Source organism: Oryx dammah, unplaced genomic scaffold, assembly GCF_014754425.2.
Source record: "Oryx dammah isolate SB20612 unplaced genomic scaffold, SCBI_Odam_1.1 HiC_scaffold_19, whole genome shotgun sequence".
NCBI lineage: Eukaryota > Metazoa > Chordata > Mammalia > Artiodactyla > Bovidae > Oryx > Oryx dammah.
Window position 1 is genome coordinate 28,322,294 of NW_024070203.1, and position 19,817 is coordinate 28,342,110.

The 19,817-nt window shown below is 41.8% G+C and overlaps 1 protein-coding gene across 1 annotated transcript in view; it reads left to right on the forward strand.

Annotated features, from left to right (window-relative positions):
* Positions 1–5,519: 5,519 nt before the first annotated feature.
* The window catches only part of ANXA13 (annexin A13), a 57,301-nt gene continuing 43,003 nt past the window's right edge, over positions 5,520–19,817 (forward strand). Inside the window, exons 1-2 of the mRNA XM_040262181.1 lie at positions 5,520–5,534; positions 6,855–6,978. Coding sequence (XP_040118115.1) covers positions 5,520–5,534; positions 6,855–6,978 — 139 coding nt within the window. The remainder of the gene's footprint in view (positions 5,535–6,854; positions 6,979–19,817) is intronic.

The following is a 19,817-nucleotide window of genomic DNA, read 5'->3' on the forward strand; positions in this document are numbered from 1 at the left end:
CTCAAGAGTCTTCTCCAACAACACAGTTCAAAAGCATCAATTCTTCTGCACTCAGCTTTCTATATAGTCCAACTCTCACATCCATACATGACTACTGGAAAAACCATAGCCTTGACTAGACAGACTTTTGTTGACAAAGTAATGTCTCTGCTTTTTAATATTCTGTCTAGGTTGCTCATAACTTTCCTTCAAGGAGTAAGCGTCTTTTAATTTCATGGCTGCAATCACCATCTGCAGTGATTTTGGAGCCCCTCGAAATAAAGTCAGCACTGTTTCCCCATCTATTTCCCATGAAGTGATGGGACTGGATGCCATGATCTTCGTTTTCTGAATGTTGAGTTTTAAGCCAACTTTTTCACTCTCTTTCACTTTCATCAAAAAGCTCTTTAGTTCTTCTTCAGTTTCTGCCATAAAGATGGTGTCATCTCCATATCTAAGTTTATTGATATTTCTCCCGGCAATCTTGATTCCAGCTTGTGCTTCTTCCAGCCCAGCATTTCTCATGATGTACTCTGCATATAAGTTAAACAAGCAGGGTGACAACATACAGCCTTGATGTACTCCTTGTCCTATTTGGAACCAGTCTGTTGTTCCATGTCCAGTTCTAACTGTTGCTTCCTGACCTGCATACAGATTTCTCAAGAGGCAGGTCAGGTAGTCTGCATTCCCATCTCTTTCAGAATTTCCCACAGTTTCTTGTGATCCACACAGTCAAAGGCTTTGGCATAGTCAATATAGCAGAAATAGATGTTTTTCTGGAACTCTCTTGCTTTTTCGATGATCCAGCGGATGTTGGCAATTTGATCTCTGGTTCCTCTGCCTTTTCTAAAACCAGCTCGAACATCTGGAAGTTCACGGTTCACGTATTGCTGAAGCCTAGCTTGGAGAATTTTGAGCATTACTTTGCTAGCGTGTGAGATGAGTGCAACTGTGTGGTATTTTGAGCATTCTTTGGCATTGCCTTTCTTTGGGATTGGAATGAAAACTGACCTTTTCCAGTCCTGTGGCCACTGCTGAGTTTTCCAAATTTGCTGGCATATTGAGTGCAGCACTTTCACAGCATCATCTTTGAGGTGCAACTGGAATTCCATCACCTCCACTAGCTTTGTTTGTAGTGATGCTTCCTAAGGCCCACGTGACTTCACATTCCAGGATGTCTGGCTCTAGGTGAGTGATTATACCATCGTGATTATCTGGGTCGTGAAGATCGTCTTTGTACAGTTCTCCTGTGTATTCTTTCTACCTCTTCTTAATATCTTCTGCTTCTGTTAGGTCCATACCATTTCTGTCCTTTATTGAGCCCATCTTTGCATGAAATGTTCCCTTGGTATATCTAATGTTCTTGAAGAGATCTCTAGTCTTTCCCATTCTATTGTTTTCCTCTATTTCTTTATCTCTCCTTGCTATTCTTTGGAACTCTGCATTCACATGTGTATATCTTTCCTTTTATCCTTTGCTTTTTGCTTTTCTTTTCACAGCTATTTGGAAGGCCTCCTCAGACAGCCATTTTGCTTTTTTGATATCTTTTTCTGGTAAAGTTAGGAGATTAGAATTTAGGCTGGCATCACCACTTTGAGAACCACCAAATATGTGACATAAATAAACAGGCCCAGTCTAGCCAAGAAAGATGCAGCGCCTATAATAATTTAAAATCACTAAGTATTTATGATACAAAAAAAACAAATCCCCAAACCTCTCCAATCATGCCACTTGTGCCCTCTTTCTCCCTATCAAGGCTGATCATTCCTCTTTCCCAGGCTGTTCTTTTTCTGCCCTCTGGACCTCCAGGCCTGACATTCTTCCAGAAATGGCCTGGGGCTATAGGAAGTCCCTTCCCTTTCCCCCTGCTGCTGCTGCTAAGTCACTTCAGTTGTCTGACTCTGTGCTACCCCATAGACGGCAGCCAACCAGGCTCCCCTGTCCCTGGGATTCTCCAGGCGAGAACATTGGAGTGGGTTGCCATTTCCTTCTCCAATGCATGAAAGTGAAGTTGCTCAGTCGTGTCTTCTGCAGCCCACCAGGCTCCTCCATCCATGGGATTTTCCAGGCAAGAGTACTGGAGTGGGGTGCCATTGCCTTCTCCACCCACTGCCTGGGATTATCCCAGCCACCTCTCCACATCCTCATCCAGCTGGGGAAGGAGAAAAAGATGAGATGATACTAGAAATAGTTCTGATTCAGCTCAGACCAAACTTGACTGTGGATGCAGTTAAATCATCCAGAGGTGGCTAGAGTGGTGGTGATCTTGAAAAATGAGGTGTGTCAGTTTCTTCTTTGGTCTCCAAGCTTACTATCTTTTACCTCCCTGCAGCCATAAACCATATCTCTTCTTGATGAATTTCCTGTGCTCTGTAACTGGGCACCCTTGAACAGAACTTATCTCCACACTGAGCAGCGCATGTCAAACTGCCCTCTTCCTCCTGAACTTTGAGCCTCAACAGCCTGGGGTGGGAGAGGAAGGGAGGGAGGGAGACTGTCTTTGATCAAGGGTTCTAGGAGGGGTTAGTGACACAGAGGTAGATTTCAAAGCCAGCACAGAGGTGGGGCAGGGAGGACTTGGCCCCAAGAAATACGTGGATGGAAAAGGATGCAGTGAATGATAGAACACACATTAGACACTAAAGACAAAGTCATCATGGACAGTCAAAATGTTAGTTGTTAACTTAAGTCTTCTTGCCTTCCGCCCCATTCCACTGTGGTACGCAGAGGAGAGTCAGTGTTTGGCTTACCACTGCATCTCCAGCACCCAGCATCCCACCTGACACCCAATAGACTCCAGTCTCCTTGGCCATCTTTCATTTTCTACCATTTGCAAAGCTCTTTCCTGTTTCTTAGAGAAGGAAATGGCAACCCACTCCAGTATTCTTGCCTGGAAAATTCCTTGGATGGAGGAGCCTGGTAGGCTACAGTCCATGGGGTCACAGAGTCAGACACAACTGAAGGACTTCACTTTCCTGTTTCTAGAGCCATAGCATAAACTAAAACATCAGATCTGGAAGACTCTCACTTCAAATGATGCCCTTCTTCTCATCCTTTGGTTCATAGCCTAAATGCTAGCTCTTTAAAGAGTTCTATTTCTATTTAGAGTAAATTATAGACACACTTGCACATATGCATGGATATGTGTGCACACACGCGTTTGCTTCCATCATAGCATTCTGTTTGGTTCCACCACAGTCCATACTACAGTTTGTAATAATTCTTTGTACATTTCCTCAGCTTGGCTGTACATTCCAGAAAGAGAAAATATTCATATCCATTTTGTTCATTGTTGTAGTCCCAGTGATCAGCCCATCCAAGAGACTCAATAGATAAAGGTTAAAGAACAAAAGAATGAGAATATAAGCAGAGGTAATAAACCTATATGAATTTTCATCCTAAGTTACATGGGCAGGTGGCATAAAATAAAGACAGCATCTTAGACCAGAGGAGGAAAGATGGATTAATTAATAACCATCTATGATTGATTAAACAACTAAAACTAAAGCAGAATCCATTTCTTCTTTATTCTACATCAAAATCAATTCCAAATGAGTCAAAGATATAAATCTTAAAAAAATTAAGCCATTCAAAAAAAAAAAACACTTGAAGATGAAGATATACAAGAAGTCTAAATAATCTTAATGCAGAGACTTTTTTCTAAGCAAGTCAAAGAAGAAAGGATGGATATATTTAAATATGTAAATATTAACACTTCCTTCACACACATATACACATAAATACACATTCCAAACGTAAACAAAGACAAAAGATAAATTGGGGAATTATAATTGTCATACTTGACAAAAGCATGGATTTTATTATATATATTCTTACAAGTAAATAATAAAAACTGTAGTAACTCTCAATAAAAATAAAGGACATAAACAAGCAGAATACTGTAAAACTCATACAAATGGCTTTTAAGGACCAGGATATATTATTTTAAGAATACCAAGGAAAGGAATGTAAATTAATCATGAGATAGCCATTTTTTATCTTTGAAATTGGCAGAAATGAAGAAGTTTGATCATCTTTAATGCTGGTCAATATGCGGAGAGAAGCACTGGCATAGAACTGTAGAAAGGTATACACGTTGTCTTGAAAGTCAGGTCTTTGAAAGTCACTCAGCATTTTTATGTCTGTGTGTAGGACAACTCGGCAGCATCTCTCAGAATTTTAAAGCACATGGATGTGACAGTTGGACTATAAAGAAAACTGAGCACCGAAGAATTGCTGCTTTTGAACTGTGGTGTTAGAGAAGACTCTTGAGAGTCCCTTGGACTGTGAGGAGATTAAACAAGTCCATCCTAAAGGAGACCAGTCCTGAATATTCATTGGAAGGACTGATGCTGAACCTGAAGCTCCAATACCTGATGTGACGAACTGACTCTTTGGAAAAGACCCTGATGCTGGGAAAGATTAAAGGCAGGAGGAGAAGGCGATGACAGAGGATGAGATGGTTGAATGGCATCACCAACTCGATGGACATGAGTTTGAGGAAGCTCAGGAACTTGATGATGGACAGGGAAGCCTAGCGGGCTGCAGTCCATGGGGTCACAAAGAGTTGGACACCACTAAGCAACTGAACTGAACAGAACTCTTTAAGCCAACAATTGCATTCTAAGATTTTATTCTACAGATAAATATGCACACATATGCAAATATGCATAAATGAAGACAGTCATGCAAAAGACCAAAATAATCTAAACAACCTTGAACAGTGGACTGATTAAATAAGGCTTGGTTCATACCCGCAGTAAACTAACATGTGACCACCAAAAAAAGAAATGTGCCTGTGTCTTGTGTCTATTTACTAAGTGAAGCCCACAGGGCATGGGACAAAGGCAATGCACACACCCATTTTTTGAGAAAAAGAAGCCAGTGATAGACAAACAGATAAACATGGCCGTGTATGCATACCATGTCTGTAAGGACTCAAAGCTCCGAGGGGAGGGGCTGAGTGCTCAGTAGGCTGACTTTTCATGGTGCCTTTTCGTATTATTGGGGGGAAATGTACCATCTGCACATATTATTTTTAGAAGCTAGCTAGATTATAAAAAACGATGGTAGCATAACTCAGTGCAGCCTTCAAAAAGACCCTCTGTAATAATAATGGCGATGTTAGTAAAATAAAAAGATTTTTCAGTCTTGTTTGGTTAATGCTTTTATCACTCCAAGTACAAAGTTTTAAATGAACACCTAAAATAAAAAAGAGTAACGCTTTCAATAGTTCAAGAGTGAGACAGGTTTAGCCCTTTAGTTGTGAATAAGATCAACTTTAAAAGCCTATATTTAATTTATTAAAAAAATATATTTTACTTTTTAAAAGATGGCCAACCAAGGCAGCATGGGCAGGCTAAGATCACTTGTTGCTGGAGTCAGTCCTTACCCATCCCCAGCAATGTATTCAAATGCAATGGCAACGGTTACTTATTAAACTCAAGAGATATTATGCCCTGGGAAAACCATTATAAACTTGGCCTTTCGGAGAACTGATCTCTTCATGAAATACAGAACAACTGTCTGAAGAAACGAAAATGGGCAATCGTCATGTAAGTATTTATTGCTCTTGGGACTCAAACCAAGTTCTAATTTTGGTTAACATGTGGAGAAATTTAAATTATGAAATCATGATTGATGCTTTCATACTTTATCATTGTGATCACTCCTAATTGTTGGTTTTCACAACAGCAAACTATGCTTTGAAAATGCATTTGAAATGTATTTTTTTTCCATTAGAAATATTTTAGGAGGGATGAAAGAGAAGTATTTGGAACAAGGTGAAAAACAATGCCTTGCAGAGAGCAAGTGGTTAAAAATTTAAGGAATGTGTGATTAAAGCTGTTAGTTTGTAGCAAAGCTACACAAATCTTCATAGATGTCACCCTCAATGTTTTGGGACTACAGGTTCATGTTGTAAATATCAGACATGATAATATCCTAGTAGACAAAGCTACTAGGATTCTCACAAGCCTATATAGCTTGGATTGAAAGGTGAGAATATCCCAGTACCAAACAACCAGGTATTTGTAAATATTCACAAAATAGATTTAATATTTTACTTTTCTTCTGAATGTCTAGGCTCATGTGAATAGCATGTCTGTAAACTATAAATGGCTAAAACTTGATGAAAATACTACCATTTGGAACTAACTAGGCACAAGGCAGTTTGGAGTTCAATCTTGATTATTATTATTATTTTTTTTACAGTGAAAAAGGTATACCCAAAGCTATGGCAATAAGAATTTTAATAAGGTTTTGCCGCACCTACTGTAACTTCCCACAGGAAGAAGGATTTATTGTGTGTACACTAGGAATGAAGAGAATAAAAATTCAAAATTTTCCGTAAAGTAGAACTTTATTTATAAGATATTTCTCCTTTGCTCTACATCAGACTTGCACTCAGATGGTTGCAAACCTATAAGCATTGTCTTCAGAGAGGCATTATTTTTAAAGTCATCTGTAAATACCATTATCATACTAGCCAAGGTTATGAGGCTTCCATTTAGTTGGTCTTTCAGAGAAACTGAAACCTACTTTTAAAAATACTCCTGATCCTGGGAACTCTCTGGTGGGCCAGTCACTAGGACTCTAAGCTTCTAACGCAGGTGGCCTGGGTTTGATCCCTGGTCGGGGAACTAAGATCACCATAAACTGTGTGATGTGGCCAAAAGAAAAAAAAATTTTTTTTAATATTTTTTAAAATAAATAAAATAAGATACTCTGATCCGTGCAGAGGACCTCAGGAAAAATTATTGGCTCCTGCCTTAGCTACTTCAGAGGATATTTTCACCCCTTGAAAGTCAACCCCATGGGGCCGTGGCTTGTGTGAGTGGTCTAGCATTTTATGTATTTCTTTTTTGAATCTTCAGAGCCAATCTTACTCCCTGCCAGAAGGCAGTCAACACTTGCCCAAAGGGCAGGCCTTACCCTCGGCAGACCTGCAGCCTCTCAGCCACCCATCAGGGAGTGGAGAGCCAGAGTCCCACCAGCCTGTAAGCATTTATTTTCCCTCCAAATCATAAGGATGACCAGGCTTTCTCATGGGCCCCATATTACTCACCAATGACTTGTCATGCTGAACCCTCCAATCTGAAAAGATCCCCATGAGGCATTCCTTCCAAGCAGGGGCATTTTTCCCTGGAAAATGTTTGTTACCATATTTGCACCTATGGTAAAAATTTAATCTAGGAACTGAGCTTCCCTTCCCAACAGTGTCCTTTAATGGTGCCCGGGAACAGGGAATGTGATCCTACACTATGCTCCTATGACACCATAGAAAATATTAGTGGAATTTAACATGTATAAAGAATGATATGTTCTAAGATTATGTTTCTAGGTAAGTAAATGCAAAATCTCTTACAAGGACAAATGACTGCGTTAGAAAATGACTTGAATACGTACAAACTTAAAACTAAGATGCTTATAGTTTTGAAGCAGCTATACTTCCTGGTGGTGGCTTAGTGGTAAAGAATCCACCTTCCAATGCAGGAGACACAAGAGACTCAGGTTCAGTCCCTGGGTCAGGACGATCGCCTAGAGAATAAAGTGGCAACCCACTCCAGTATCCTTACCTGGAAATTTTCACGGACAGGGGAGCCTGGTGGGCTACAGTCCACGGGGTTGCAAAGAGTCAACACGACTGAGTAACTGAGCATACACACACACACACACACACACACACACACACACTCAACCAGAACACATTTGGAAACTAAATGTTAGCAAAATACGAGTCCGTGATGTACAAAAGTATGTTGTTGATTTAGTGTAATAGATAATGTTCTTGTGCTGAGGTTAAATGCTGGGCTCAATGCAAAAATGGCACTGATAGCTATTATGTGGTTTTTCTGAGTTACAGCATCCCTGAAATATGATGTGGTGTGTGACTTCTTAGTTCTCCCATCACGTTGCTCTATCCTAACTACTGAGAAACTTTTGTTTATAAGACTCCCTGTAAGACAACTGGGCATTCTCTTGGCCAAAATGCAGGCTTTTTACATTAAACCTCCTTCTGTTCTTTGTTCTTTTATCATGAGCTTGTAACAATTAAAGTAAAGTATGTTATTTGGCATGCTTTATAAACAGAAACACAAACACAGGCATTGAGATCATGTGCTAGCGCCTGCTCAACCTGATGGTCCAGCATGCTTCATACTAGTTCTTCAGTTCAGTTCAGCTCAGTTGCTCAGTCGTGTCCAACTCTTTGCAACCCCATGGACTGCAGCACGCCAGGCCTCCCTGTCCATCACCAACTCCCAGAGCCTACTCAAACTCATGTCCATCGAGTTGGTGATGCCATCGAACCATCTCATCCTCTGTCGTCCCCTTCTCCTCCCACCTTCAATCTTTCCCACCCAGCATCACGGTCTTTTCCAATGAGTCAGTTGTTTGCTTCAGGTGGCCAAAGTATTGGAGCTTCAGTTTCAACATCAGTCCTTCCAATGAACACCCAGGACTGATCTCCTTTAGGATGAACTGGTTGGATGTCCTTGCAGCCCAAGGGACTCTCAAGAGTCTTCTCCAAAACCACAGTTTAAAAACCTACTAGGAAAGCTGAATCTCTCAAAATATGTCCATAAAGCAGAGTCCACAGATAACTGTTTGACAAATATTGGTCTAAAGCCATTTGAAAGTTGGAAATCATATTTTCCAAGGTACTCTGATATGGAATCCTTGTCAATTCTGAAAACTGAAAATTACTTTTTTCCTTTGTGTTTTTCTCCAATGCTTTTGCCATCATCACTGATTTTTCTGAATTCTAGACATAGTGTTTCTACCTAACCTGTTTGGAGCAGTAAGAACTGACACTAGTATGTTATTTTCATTTGCTGAAACCCAGTGTTCAAAGTCTACTTCGCCTAGAGGCCATGTCTCTGCTCAATGAGCTTTGTACAGAGACAGAAAAATAGATCCTTATGAAAAATGCTTAGGTTCAGCCAGATGACTCTTTCTCTGTGTGAGTTATTTTCAAGAGAATAACCATTTGGAGGAAAATAGAATATTGTGACAAAGAGTGTGATGACTTAGTCACAAGAGTATGGCTGTAGAGGGCAGAATCATAGACAGGGAGCAAGATGTAGAGATGCCATGGATAAATGTGGAAATCATCACAAACTCAAGAGGACTATTGATTTCTGGAAAATTTTTTCGAGACTAATGAACAGGTGCTAAAAAAGTACTGCTGAATTTCTACTCAGAGCATGGACCCTGGGCTAGTAGCAACATCCACATGGCCTGGGTGCTTTTAGAAATACAGAATCCGGGACTCTCCTGGTAGTCCAGTGGTTAAGAATCCAGTTGCAATGTGGGGGACACGAGCTCTATCCCTTATCGAGGAACTAAGATCTCATATGTCAAGGAACAACTAAGCCCACACACCGCAAACGGAGAGCCTGCCTGCAGAGACTACCTAAGCCCTTGCACTCTGGGGCCCAAGTGCCACAGCTAAGACCTGACTCAGACAAAGAAAAAAATACAGACTCTCAGGCCCACCCAGACCTACTTCATCAGAACCTATACTTCCACAAGATCCCCAAGTGTTTCCCATGCACGTTGAAGTCAAGAAGTACCAGACTGGGGAAAAACTTCAACTTGCCTGGATGTTGGAGTTACCTGGGGGTTCTAGAAACCAGCGAGGCCTGAGTCCCACCCCCAGAGAATCTGAATTAATTGGTCTGGTAGTTGGCCTGGGTGTTGGGATTTCTAAACACTCCCCAGGCAATGCTGATGAGCACAGAGTTTGAGAAATGGTGACCCGCACACCACGATCCTGGCAAGCGCAGCTCAGCACACTGCTGATGAACGAAGTGCCATTGTGAGTGCCTGGAAATGAAAACCAACTCGTAAATGTCAGAACATCTGCTCAGTGGTCCCCAGGGTGTTTGTCAAGATGCCACGTTTATGACTCGCTTGTGCTGGTATTTAGCCAACACAAATATTGTCTGAAATGGGACTACGTGGTGGACTGTGAACACCCAAGAGATACATGACAGGTGGGGCCTAGGTCAAGATTCCTGAGAAAAGCAGCGAGCCTCTAAAGACAGCTGAAGTGTGATAGGGAATTTGAGACAAAAGTACGTATGGCTTTAACCAAGAGTGCTTTACACTGTGATCCCCAAACTCGAAGAATCACAGTGACCCCCAAATAGAAACCAGCCTAGACTATGCAGGAATATCTCTATCAGGAAAACTTTTATCCTGGAAAGTTAGTCCTGTAGATCATCACCATCCAGAAGAGGAAACAAAAATGGCCTCTGCCATCAGAACATGACATGCACTAAAGCAAGCTTTATTTAATGACAACTCTCCCACGTGAAGTCTAGCTATGTTTTAGGCAAAATTACACAATCTTGGCTTTGGAGGTTTCTTGACTATAATAGATTAAAAGCAGTCATTTAAAAGAGGTGCAGAATAAAGACTGGCAAGAACAAATACACTCACAGAAGAAGAGCATGCAACTGAAAACTTGACCCAGGACAAACTTGACCCAGGAACTCTGAAGGTGTAGGAGCCTGGGGCGCTTTGAGTACAGGATAGATTTGAGCACATCCCAACACAGCCAAGCATCTCTGCTCTATAGCACAGCAACATGACCCCAACACCCAGCAATATTGGGCATCACTGGAGGTTTAAAAGGGCCTTTTGAAATGATGATGGTAATGAAAACAGACATTTTTTAAGTTGTGAGACAGTGAATAGCTTTGAGCACAATGATCCACGAAATTTGAGCCCTTTATAAAGCACTTCATATATACAAGTGTCAGTCCTCATAGCAATTCTAATAGTAAGGTACTATTATTATTAGTCCTCTTTTAAATTGTGGAAAGTGAAGCAAAAAGAGGTTAGGTTATTTGTCTGAGGTTGTACTAATACATCTAATAAGATGTAGTAGAGGTGATGGAATTCCAGTTAAGCTATTTCAAATCCTGAAAGATGATGCTGTGAAAGTGCTGCACTCAATATGCCAGCAAATTTGGAAAACTCAGCAGTGGCCACAGGACTGGAAAAGGTCAGTTTTCATTCCAAACCCAAAGAAAGGCAATGCCAAAGGATACTCAAACTACCGCACAATTGCACTCATCTCACATGCTAGTAAAGTAATGCTCAAAATTCTCCAAGCTAGGCTTCAGCAATACGTGAACTGTGAACTTCCAGATGTTCAAGCTGGTTTTAGAAAAGGCAGAGGAACCAGAGATCAAATTGCCAACATCCGCTGGATCATCGAAAAAGCAAGAGAGTTCCAGGAAAACATCTATTTCTGCTTTATTGACTATGCCAAAGCCTTTGACTGTGTGGATCACAATAAACTGTGGAAAATTCTGAAAGAGATGGGAATGCCAGACCACCTGACCTGCCTCTTGAGAAACCTGTATGCAGGTCAGGAAGCAACAGTTAGAACTGGACATGGAACAACAGACTGGTTCCAAATAGAAAAAGGAGTATGTCAAGGCTGTATATTGTCACCCTGCTTATTTAACTTATATGCAGAACACATCATGAGAAACACTGGGCTGGAAGAAGCACAAGCTGGAATCAAGAGTGCCAGCAGAAATATCAATAACCTCATATATGCAGATGACACCACCCTTATGGCAGAAAGTGAAGAGAAACTAAAAAGCCTCCTGATGAAAATGAAAGAGGAGAGTGAAAAAGTTGGCTTAAAGCTCAACATTCAGAAAACTAAGATCATGGCATCTGGTCTCATCACTTCATGACAAATAGATGGGGAAACAGTGGAAACAGTGTCAGACTTTATTTTGGTGGCTTCAAAATCACTGCAGATGGTAATTGCAGCCATAAAATTAAAAGATGCTTAATCCTTGGAAGGAAAGTTATGACCAACCTAGATAGTATATTCAAAAGCAGAGACATTACTTTGCCGACTAAGGTCCGTCTAGTCAAGGCTATGGTTTTTCCAGTGGTCATGTATGGATGTGAGAGTTGGACTGTGAAGAAAGCTGAGCGCTGAAGAATTGATGCTTTTGAACTGTGGTGTTGGAGAAGACTCTTGAGGGTCCCTTGGACTGCAAGGAGATCCAACCAGTCCATTCTGAAGGAGATCAGCCCTGGGATTTCTTTGGAAGGAATGATGCTAAAGCTGAAACTCCAGTACTTTGGCCACCTCATGTGAAGTGTTGACTCATTGGAAAAGACTCTGATGCTGGGAGGGATTAGGGGCAGGAGGAGAAGGGGACGACAGAGGATGAGATGGCTGGATGGCATCACGGACTCGATGGACGTGAGTCTGAGTGAACTCCTGGAGTTGGTGATGGACAGGGAGGCATGGCGTGCTGTGATTCATGGGGTCGCAAAGAGTTGGACATGACTGAGCAACTGAATAGAACTGAACTAAACTGAATAAGAGGTAAACATGAATTAAGGTTTGGGTAGAAATTCTTCTCACTATGTCTTGGGCTCCTATTACACTAACTAGAAGCTAACCAACTGGGATTCTACAACTATGGAACTGGATTACCACTTCATGGTGTCTTTGCTCCATCTCTGAGCTTTCTCCTTCTCTCCTCATCCCCACACTGGAATAGGTGCTTTTCTGTAGTGCTTCCATAATATTCTGTGTATAATGCCATCACTTCTCTCCCAGGTGATTCTGGAACTTTTATACATCACTGGACAGAACTGGACGGACGGCTCCAACTGCCCTGGGGGTGGACTGGGTCTTGTTTGTCTTAGCATCCCCAGTACTGACACAATACCTGGCACACAGCAAATGTGAATGAATTCATCAATTCACTGTGTTTTCTCTTTTTTTCACTACATTTGTTTATTCATTTTTGTGCTGGGTCTTTGTTGCTGCTGGGGTTTCGTCTACTTGCAGAGAGTAGGGGCTACTCTCTAGTTGCAGTGCATAGCCTTCTCATTGCTGTGGCTTCTCTCATTGTGGAGCACAGACTTTAGGGCACAGGCTTTAGGAGCTGTGCCTCCTGGGCTCTGGAGCACAGACTCAGTAGCTGTGGTGCATGGGCTTATCTGTTCTGTGACATGAGGGATCTTCCTGGGTTGGGGATCAAACCCGAGTCTCCTCTTCTTATGAGGATATCAATCACTGGATTTAGGACCCTCCCTCAGTCTGAGCTCATCTAAAACTCCTTAACTAATTATATCTGCAAAGGTTCAATTTCCAAATACAGTCACATTCTGAGGTTCTGAGTAGACATGAATTCAGGGGCACTAGTCAACCCACTACTCCAAGGAAATTGGGTTTCATTGCCTTAAGCTAGTAGTGGTTTCAAACGTTGCATAGCAGATTCCTTTGGAAGACTTATTTAAACAGAGAGCTGGGCCCCATCTGCAGAGAGTCTGATTCAGTAGACGCTCTATAGTGGGGCCTGAGATTCTGCATTTCTGACAAGTTCCCTGGTGATGCTGACGCTGCTGTCTGGGCACCACACCTGGAGAACTACTATCTTAGGCAACAGAGAAGCCCCAGTCAATCTCAGACAAGGGGATGACAAGGTGGGCGTTATGGGTGGACCGAGCTGGAAGCTGGCGGAGAAAGGTTTGGAGAGAAACATGAGCAAAGGCAAGTAAAGCCCTTGAAAGGCAGTGGCCCTGGAGAAAGATGATGAGCCCCTGCCCTGAACTGAAACAGTGACAATGGGGTTGGAGAGAAAAAGACAGATGGAAGGGTCAAACGGACATAACTTGCTGACTGACAGGATACGGGAGGTGGGGGACAAGAAAGACTCCACAGGGCCCCCCAGGTACCTGGCTGTGAATGCGGGATGATGGTGGCGCATCCTGGGAGTGAGGACAAGTCTGCAAGGCGAAAGGATGAATTTGGTTTGGGGATCTGTTGGGTTTGAAATATCTGGGTTTTATACCCAACATAGCTGGATCTGAAACTCAAGAGACAAGTCTGGGGTCGAGGTGGTTTGTAAGTATAAATTCTGGGGTTTTGTTTTGTTTTGTTTTTAAGTGAGTATGCATTTGTTCACAAACTACTGGACTGACAGTGGCTTAAGTAACAAAGACCTTAAGTTATTAACTCTGACCGGAAGCCTGAATGCAGGGAACTCCAGGGCTGGTTCAGCAGTTCAGTGCCATCACTAGGGACTCAGGGTACCTCTGCCTTTCCATTCTGCCCCCCACCCCCACCCCGAGGTACTGGCAACATCTCCACTCATGGAGGCAAGAGAGTGGCCACGTGTGTGCTCAGCTTTGCGATCTCACAGGATAGGGTCACAGGCAAGAAGGAAAGGGGTAGAGAAAGAGTGGGTTTCTCTTCTGTAAACAGTCCCCTGTCAGTGAGGAAAATCTTCTGGGAAACCCCAGGCAGACATCCCTCTGTCACAAAAGCCCACTCCAAGACCAGTGACTGACAAAGATGAAGAGCACGGGGATGGACCACGATTCATCCCGAGTGCTGGGGAAATCATCTTGTCAGTAAGCGTTCTTTCCCTCTCCTCTCTCTCTCACACTCTCTCCTTCTTTCTATGTCTTGGCCTCATTCTCTCCTATTGAAAATGAACCTTGCCTTTGGAATAGTGGGGAAGGCAAAAGGAGTTGATGAGAGGGAGACCTGGCCACAGACAGTTCAGGCACCACAGAGAATTCCACAGCCTCACATAGCTCCAGATTAACTACCCTAAGGAAAAGAGTTTTCTCTAAGCATCCATACATTCAATGCCAGGGACAATTCTGATTGACTTGGGTATGTACCTATTTCCTGGACTATCACCTTAGCCAAGGTTGGCCTTACCTATTCTCAGGGATGGGTGGCGTTGCTTTGTCAGTATTACTTTCTTATAACTACTGGTTTTTTGTTTTTAAATGTAAAGTCATAGTTTTATTATTTTATTTTTTATTGGAGTATACGTGCTTTATAATGTTGTGTTGCTTTACAATGTTGTTTATGCTGTACAACAAAGGGAATCATATATATAATATATCCTCTCCTTGTAGCACCTCCCTCCCACCCCCAACTATGACTACAAATATGACTACTATTGAAATAGAAAGAGAATGAAGATTTGAAGATCAGATGGGAAGGCAGTAGAATAAATCACCCTTCTGATGATGTGGGTTTGGATTGTGGTGGGAATGAAAAGGAAGACAAAAATGAAAAGAATTTTAGAGAAATAATTAAGAAGTTTGGATCCAATGCATATTTCAACTCTCTTACCAGGGGAAAGAATAGCATTCATTGTTTTCATTCTAGAGGAGACAAAAATCTGCTTAAAGCAAATTTCACTCTTTTACCTTGTTTCCTTTTCAGCAAATCTGAACTTGTTCACAAAATGTTGGTTATGCCCCAATACACAGCACTATTCAGTGCTGCAATGGCTCAGCTCAGCCCCTAATATTTTCAATTTTCAATTCCATCTGCCCACTTATCATTGATTCCGGAGGATCCCAGAGTATACTCGTTTCCTTTTTTCCTGTAAGCAATGAATCCCAAGTTTATATGCTCATTGAATTGGAAGAGGAGAAAAAACAGTCTTTGGCAATAGAAAAAGGACATGGGCAAATCTTCTCTAATGGGAAGAGTGTTTCATTTTTTCATCACTCTTGAAAGCATGTCTCCTTTCATAGCTTAGAAATAGCCATCAACACCCCATCACCACCTTATCCTCCAAATGCACTTTTGTTAAGGCAATACAGCAGTCATTGACTATCTGAAGGCTTAACACTCTTTAGAGGCCTCTAAATCCCCAAACAATCTGTGGACAACCTCAAAGCAGACATTTCCCCCAGGACACAAAATCTGGTTTTGAGACACTGATGGCGTTCTGTCTCTAGTAGAAACTCGGGGTTGTCCAGCCCCACACAGTACTGAAGGGCCTCCCAAAGGAGCTGCCAACTGGGGCTGTCAGCTGAGGCTGTGATTCAGACAAAGCAGCTGGTGGGGATAACAAGCTTTTACCTTGGGACCAACTTGAACTTGAACTCTTCCTCCTAGTTACCTTATCCCCGTACTCATCTTTCAGATGTGTCATCTAGGTTCCTTTGAAAGAAAATCAAAGAGAAAGACACCATGGTCCACTTCTAATCCCCTCTTTTAAGTAACCACAGCAATGCCCTCTTTGTGACTGGGGACCTTGTTACCTAGGTGTCATTTACCACCAGAAGCTTGGGCTTCTCAACACCTTCAGGTAACATGTTGACAGAACTGTCACAGCCACGTGATCAGGGCTGTAGACCATTCACAGATCAGATCTTAGCACTACTGGCACTTGGAACCAGGTAATTCTTTGCTGCAGGGGGTTGTTGTGTGCCCTGTAGGATGTTTATATTAGAGTCCCTTGGCCTGTGTGACTAGATACCACCAACACTCCCCTATTTGTGACAACCAAAAACTCTCTAGACATTGCCCCATCTCCCTAGAGGGGCAAAATCACTCCTTGTCAGTTGAGAACCACTTCACGAGGCACAGACCTTAAATGGGAAAGCAAAGCCACTGGGCAGGAGAAGTCCCGATAATGTCCTTATCTGGCTGAGCTTCCACCAGCAATCATGCCTTCCTGTCCCTCTCTCAGGCTCTCCCAGGCTCTCTCTCCCACTGATTGCCCCTCTTATCACAGGGCAAAAGCCAACTCATCTTGAACCTTGACCCTTGCCCTCCTGTTGATGACCTCGGCAGTCGAGAGGCAGTGGTTCCCCCCACCCCAAAAGTCCTTAGCTCATTAATTAAGTTCTGATAGCCAGAATGCAAAGAGCTTCTCTGCAGAAATACCCAGGAACAAGACTGCCGAGCTACTGGTTTTCCTGCCTAGATGAACACTGCTCATCTGGAAAGACACTGTCTGAAATAATCAGGAGTCAGTTTGCTCACCTCTCCTCTGGGTGGAGCCCCCTCAAAGACTTGCCCCAGTCAATCTCCCCCTGAATGGAGGAATCAGCCTTGCTACTGGTCAATGTGACCCTGGCCAGTCCTAGTTAAAATGGAGGCGTAGCTACATGGTGAAATTACTAAATATTCTTATAAGATGGAAACTGTGCTTAAATATACCCAATGGAGTACACCGCAATGTATTTTTTCTATTTATTAATAATAGTTTAACTTTTTGCTCTGACAAGCATCAAAGTGGATTTGGATTTAAAACTCCTGAAAAGCAAGACTTTCAAGACCAGAGACAGGGTGTGGTAGGCTTCTCACATTGTTTGTGTTTCTGAGTGTATCACTAGTATCTTTGGAAACAATGGCACCCACCACCTTGATGAGTCTGAAGTTCACATCTCCTTAAGGTCAAGTCTCAACCTCATAGTCACCTTTGACAGTAAATACCACATTGAGAAGTATAACCCAAAGAACGTAGCCTAAGAAATTGTGTCTTTCTGGAAAATGACCTAACAATGCCAATCTTCTTTAAATGTTGTTCTTAAAATGCTAATTATAAAATTTAAATTTATAGAAACCCCAAATTTAAAAGAAAGGTCACTTTTTAAAATCTAAAAAGTTGTACTTACTTTTCAGGACACACAGCCTATGTAAGTATATTATTTTGAGATCTGATCCAAGGGGATGCTTTTTCTATTTTCAGCCTTATTTGCCCAGTCTTGCAAACATTTGTACTCATTCAGAGTGATGGCTTCCCTAGTGGCTCAGATGGTAAAAATGGTAAAGAATCTGCCTGCAATGCAGGAGACCTGGGTTCAATCCCTGGGTCAGGAATATCCCCCAGAGAAGGGAATGGCTACCTACTCCAGTATTCTTGCCTGGAGAATTCCACGGACAGAAAAGCCTGGTGGGCTACGAGCCATGGTGTCACAAAGGGTCAAACACGACTGAGACTAACACTAAGAGAGTGATGGCCAAACCTTTAATAGTCACACCTGTCACTGTAAAAACTCCATCTTTGAAAGGATGAATCAATAGAAACAAAGAGCTCCCTGGTTCTCAGCACCCTTCAAAGGTTTCCTAACACGCTTTCCTAGCTATCTGGTCTACATCTTTGGCTAACAGACTTCAAAAGCTGATTCAAGTGGAAAGAGGATCTAAGAACAGAGGAGTCAGCTTTGTTATTAGTCAATGTGACCATGGTAAGTCCTAATTAAAATGGAGGAATAGTTGAATGGCAAAAATTACCAAATATTCTTGTAAGACTGAAACTGTGCTTAAATATACCCAACAGAGTATACTACTATATATGTTTTTTTTTCTATTTAATAGTTTAGCTTTTTGTTCTGACAAGCATTTAAGTGGATTTTGATTTAAAACCCAAAAAAGCAAGCCGTTTAATCAAACTTATTGTTTCAAGGAAACCATGGCCAAGAAGCAATTAACTTAATGAAACAATATGCCACTAATCACCCAAGATTCATGTTTAAAGAGGTGAATGACCCCTCTGTTGTGTTTCAAATTGCCTCTCAGCATCTACTAAATGTATCTGTGGAAATGTCACCAGGACAGTATCTAGCTCTAAATTCATCGACTTTAAATAGTACAATACTTTGCATTCATGCTAACTGGTTTCAAAGTACAAATGAGTGGCCAGTTAGGGGTAAAAGAACATTGTCCTTGGAGATAAGAATCCAGTATTTTTCCATAATCGCGTAAGTGACTCTGGGCAGATGACTTCACCACCAAGCTTCAGTGTATCTGTAAAATGAGGTGATTGAATACATTGAACAATGTTTCCCAGACTTCACACTTAAGTGTGACCTTTTGGAATGCTTCCAAATACTTGTGCCACATGTTTTATTAATAGTTCTAATTATTTTCTTTGAATCCACTCATCTTTTTGACACAAATTTATCTTAAAAAGAAACCTTGTATTAATACCATAAATGGGAAACTAGTATCAGTTGACATAAATACAAAAAGTGAGAAGAGTGTATTAAACTCAATCTAAATACTATTGCCAGCCAAAGGCTCAGATTCTGTCATTTGTTTTCTGATAAAAAACACTAGTTTGCATAAAATAGAGAAGGTGTTTGCAGAGTAAATATCTGAGGCTTTCTGGGCCACATAATCTTTGTTGTTGGTAGTGGTTTAGACGCTAAGTCGTGCCCGGCTCTTGCCACACCATGGGCTATAGACCACCAGGCTCCTCTGTCCATGGGATTTCCCAGGCAAGAATACTGTGGTGGGTTGCTCTTCCCCACCCAGGGATTGAACCTGTGTCTCCTGCATTGCAGGCCATTTCTTTACCACTGAACCACCAGGGAAGCCTTACAACCTTTGTTGCAGCTACTCAATTCTGCTGTTGCAGCGTGGGAGCAATCATTAACCAAATGAGTATGAATGGGTTGGTTATGTCCCATGTTCGTTATGTTAAATAAATAAAAACTTTATTTACAAAAACAAGTAATGGACTGGATTTGGCCCCAGTCTGTAGTTTGCCAGCTCCTGGACTGGAAAAGTGTGAAAAACATAATATTACCAGACAAAGACTGACTATTCACAAGAATCTAGAGAGAATTTTAAAAGGAACTCCTCTCCCAGTTAGAAATCCAGTGGGTTTTAATATCTTCAGTGTTCCATGTTATCTACTTTGAAAAACACTTGGTTGAATTTCTACCCTAAGAATCTCTGATAAAACTCTTCCCTTTATCTTTTACACCCTGGATAAAGTCTAGGATTTCTTACTTGTACAAACACTCAGTGTATATATTTTTAAAGCTTTCTCATTCATTGAAATATCAGTTGGAAATGTCTTAATTTTTATGAGACCAGTGGTTTTCATCCTTGGTTACACATTAGAATTATCTGGAGAGTTTTTAAAATACCTATACCTCATATATCTGCATGCATGCTCAGTCACTAGTCCTGTCTGACTCTGCAACCCCATGGACTGCAACCTGCCAGGCTCATCTGTCCATGGGATTATCCAGGCAATGATACTGGAGTGGATTGCCATTTCCTTCTCTGA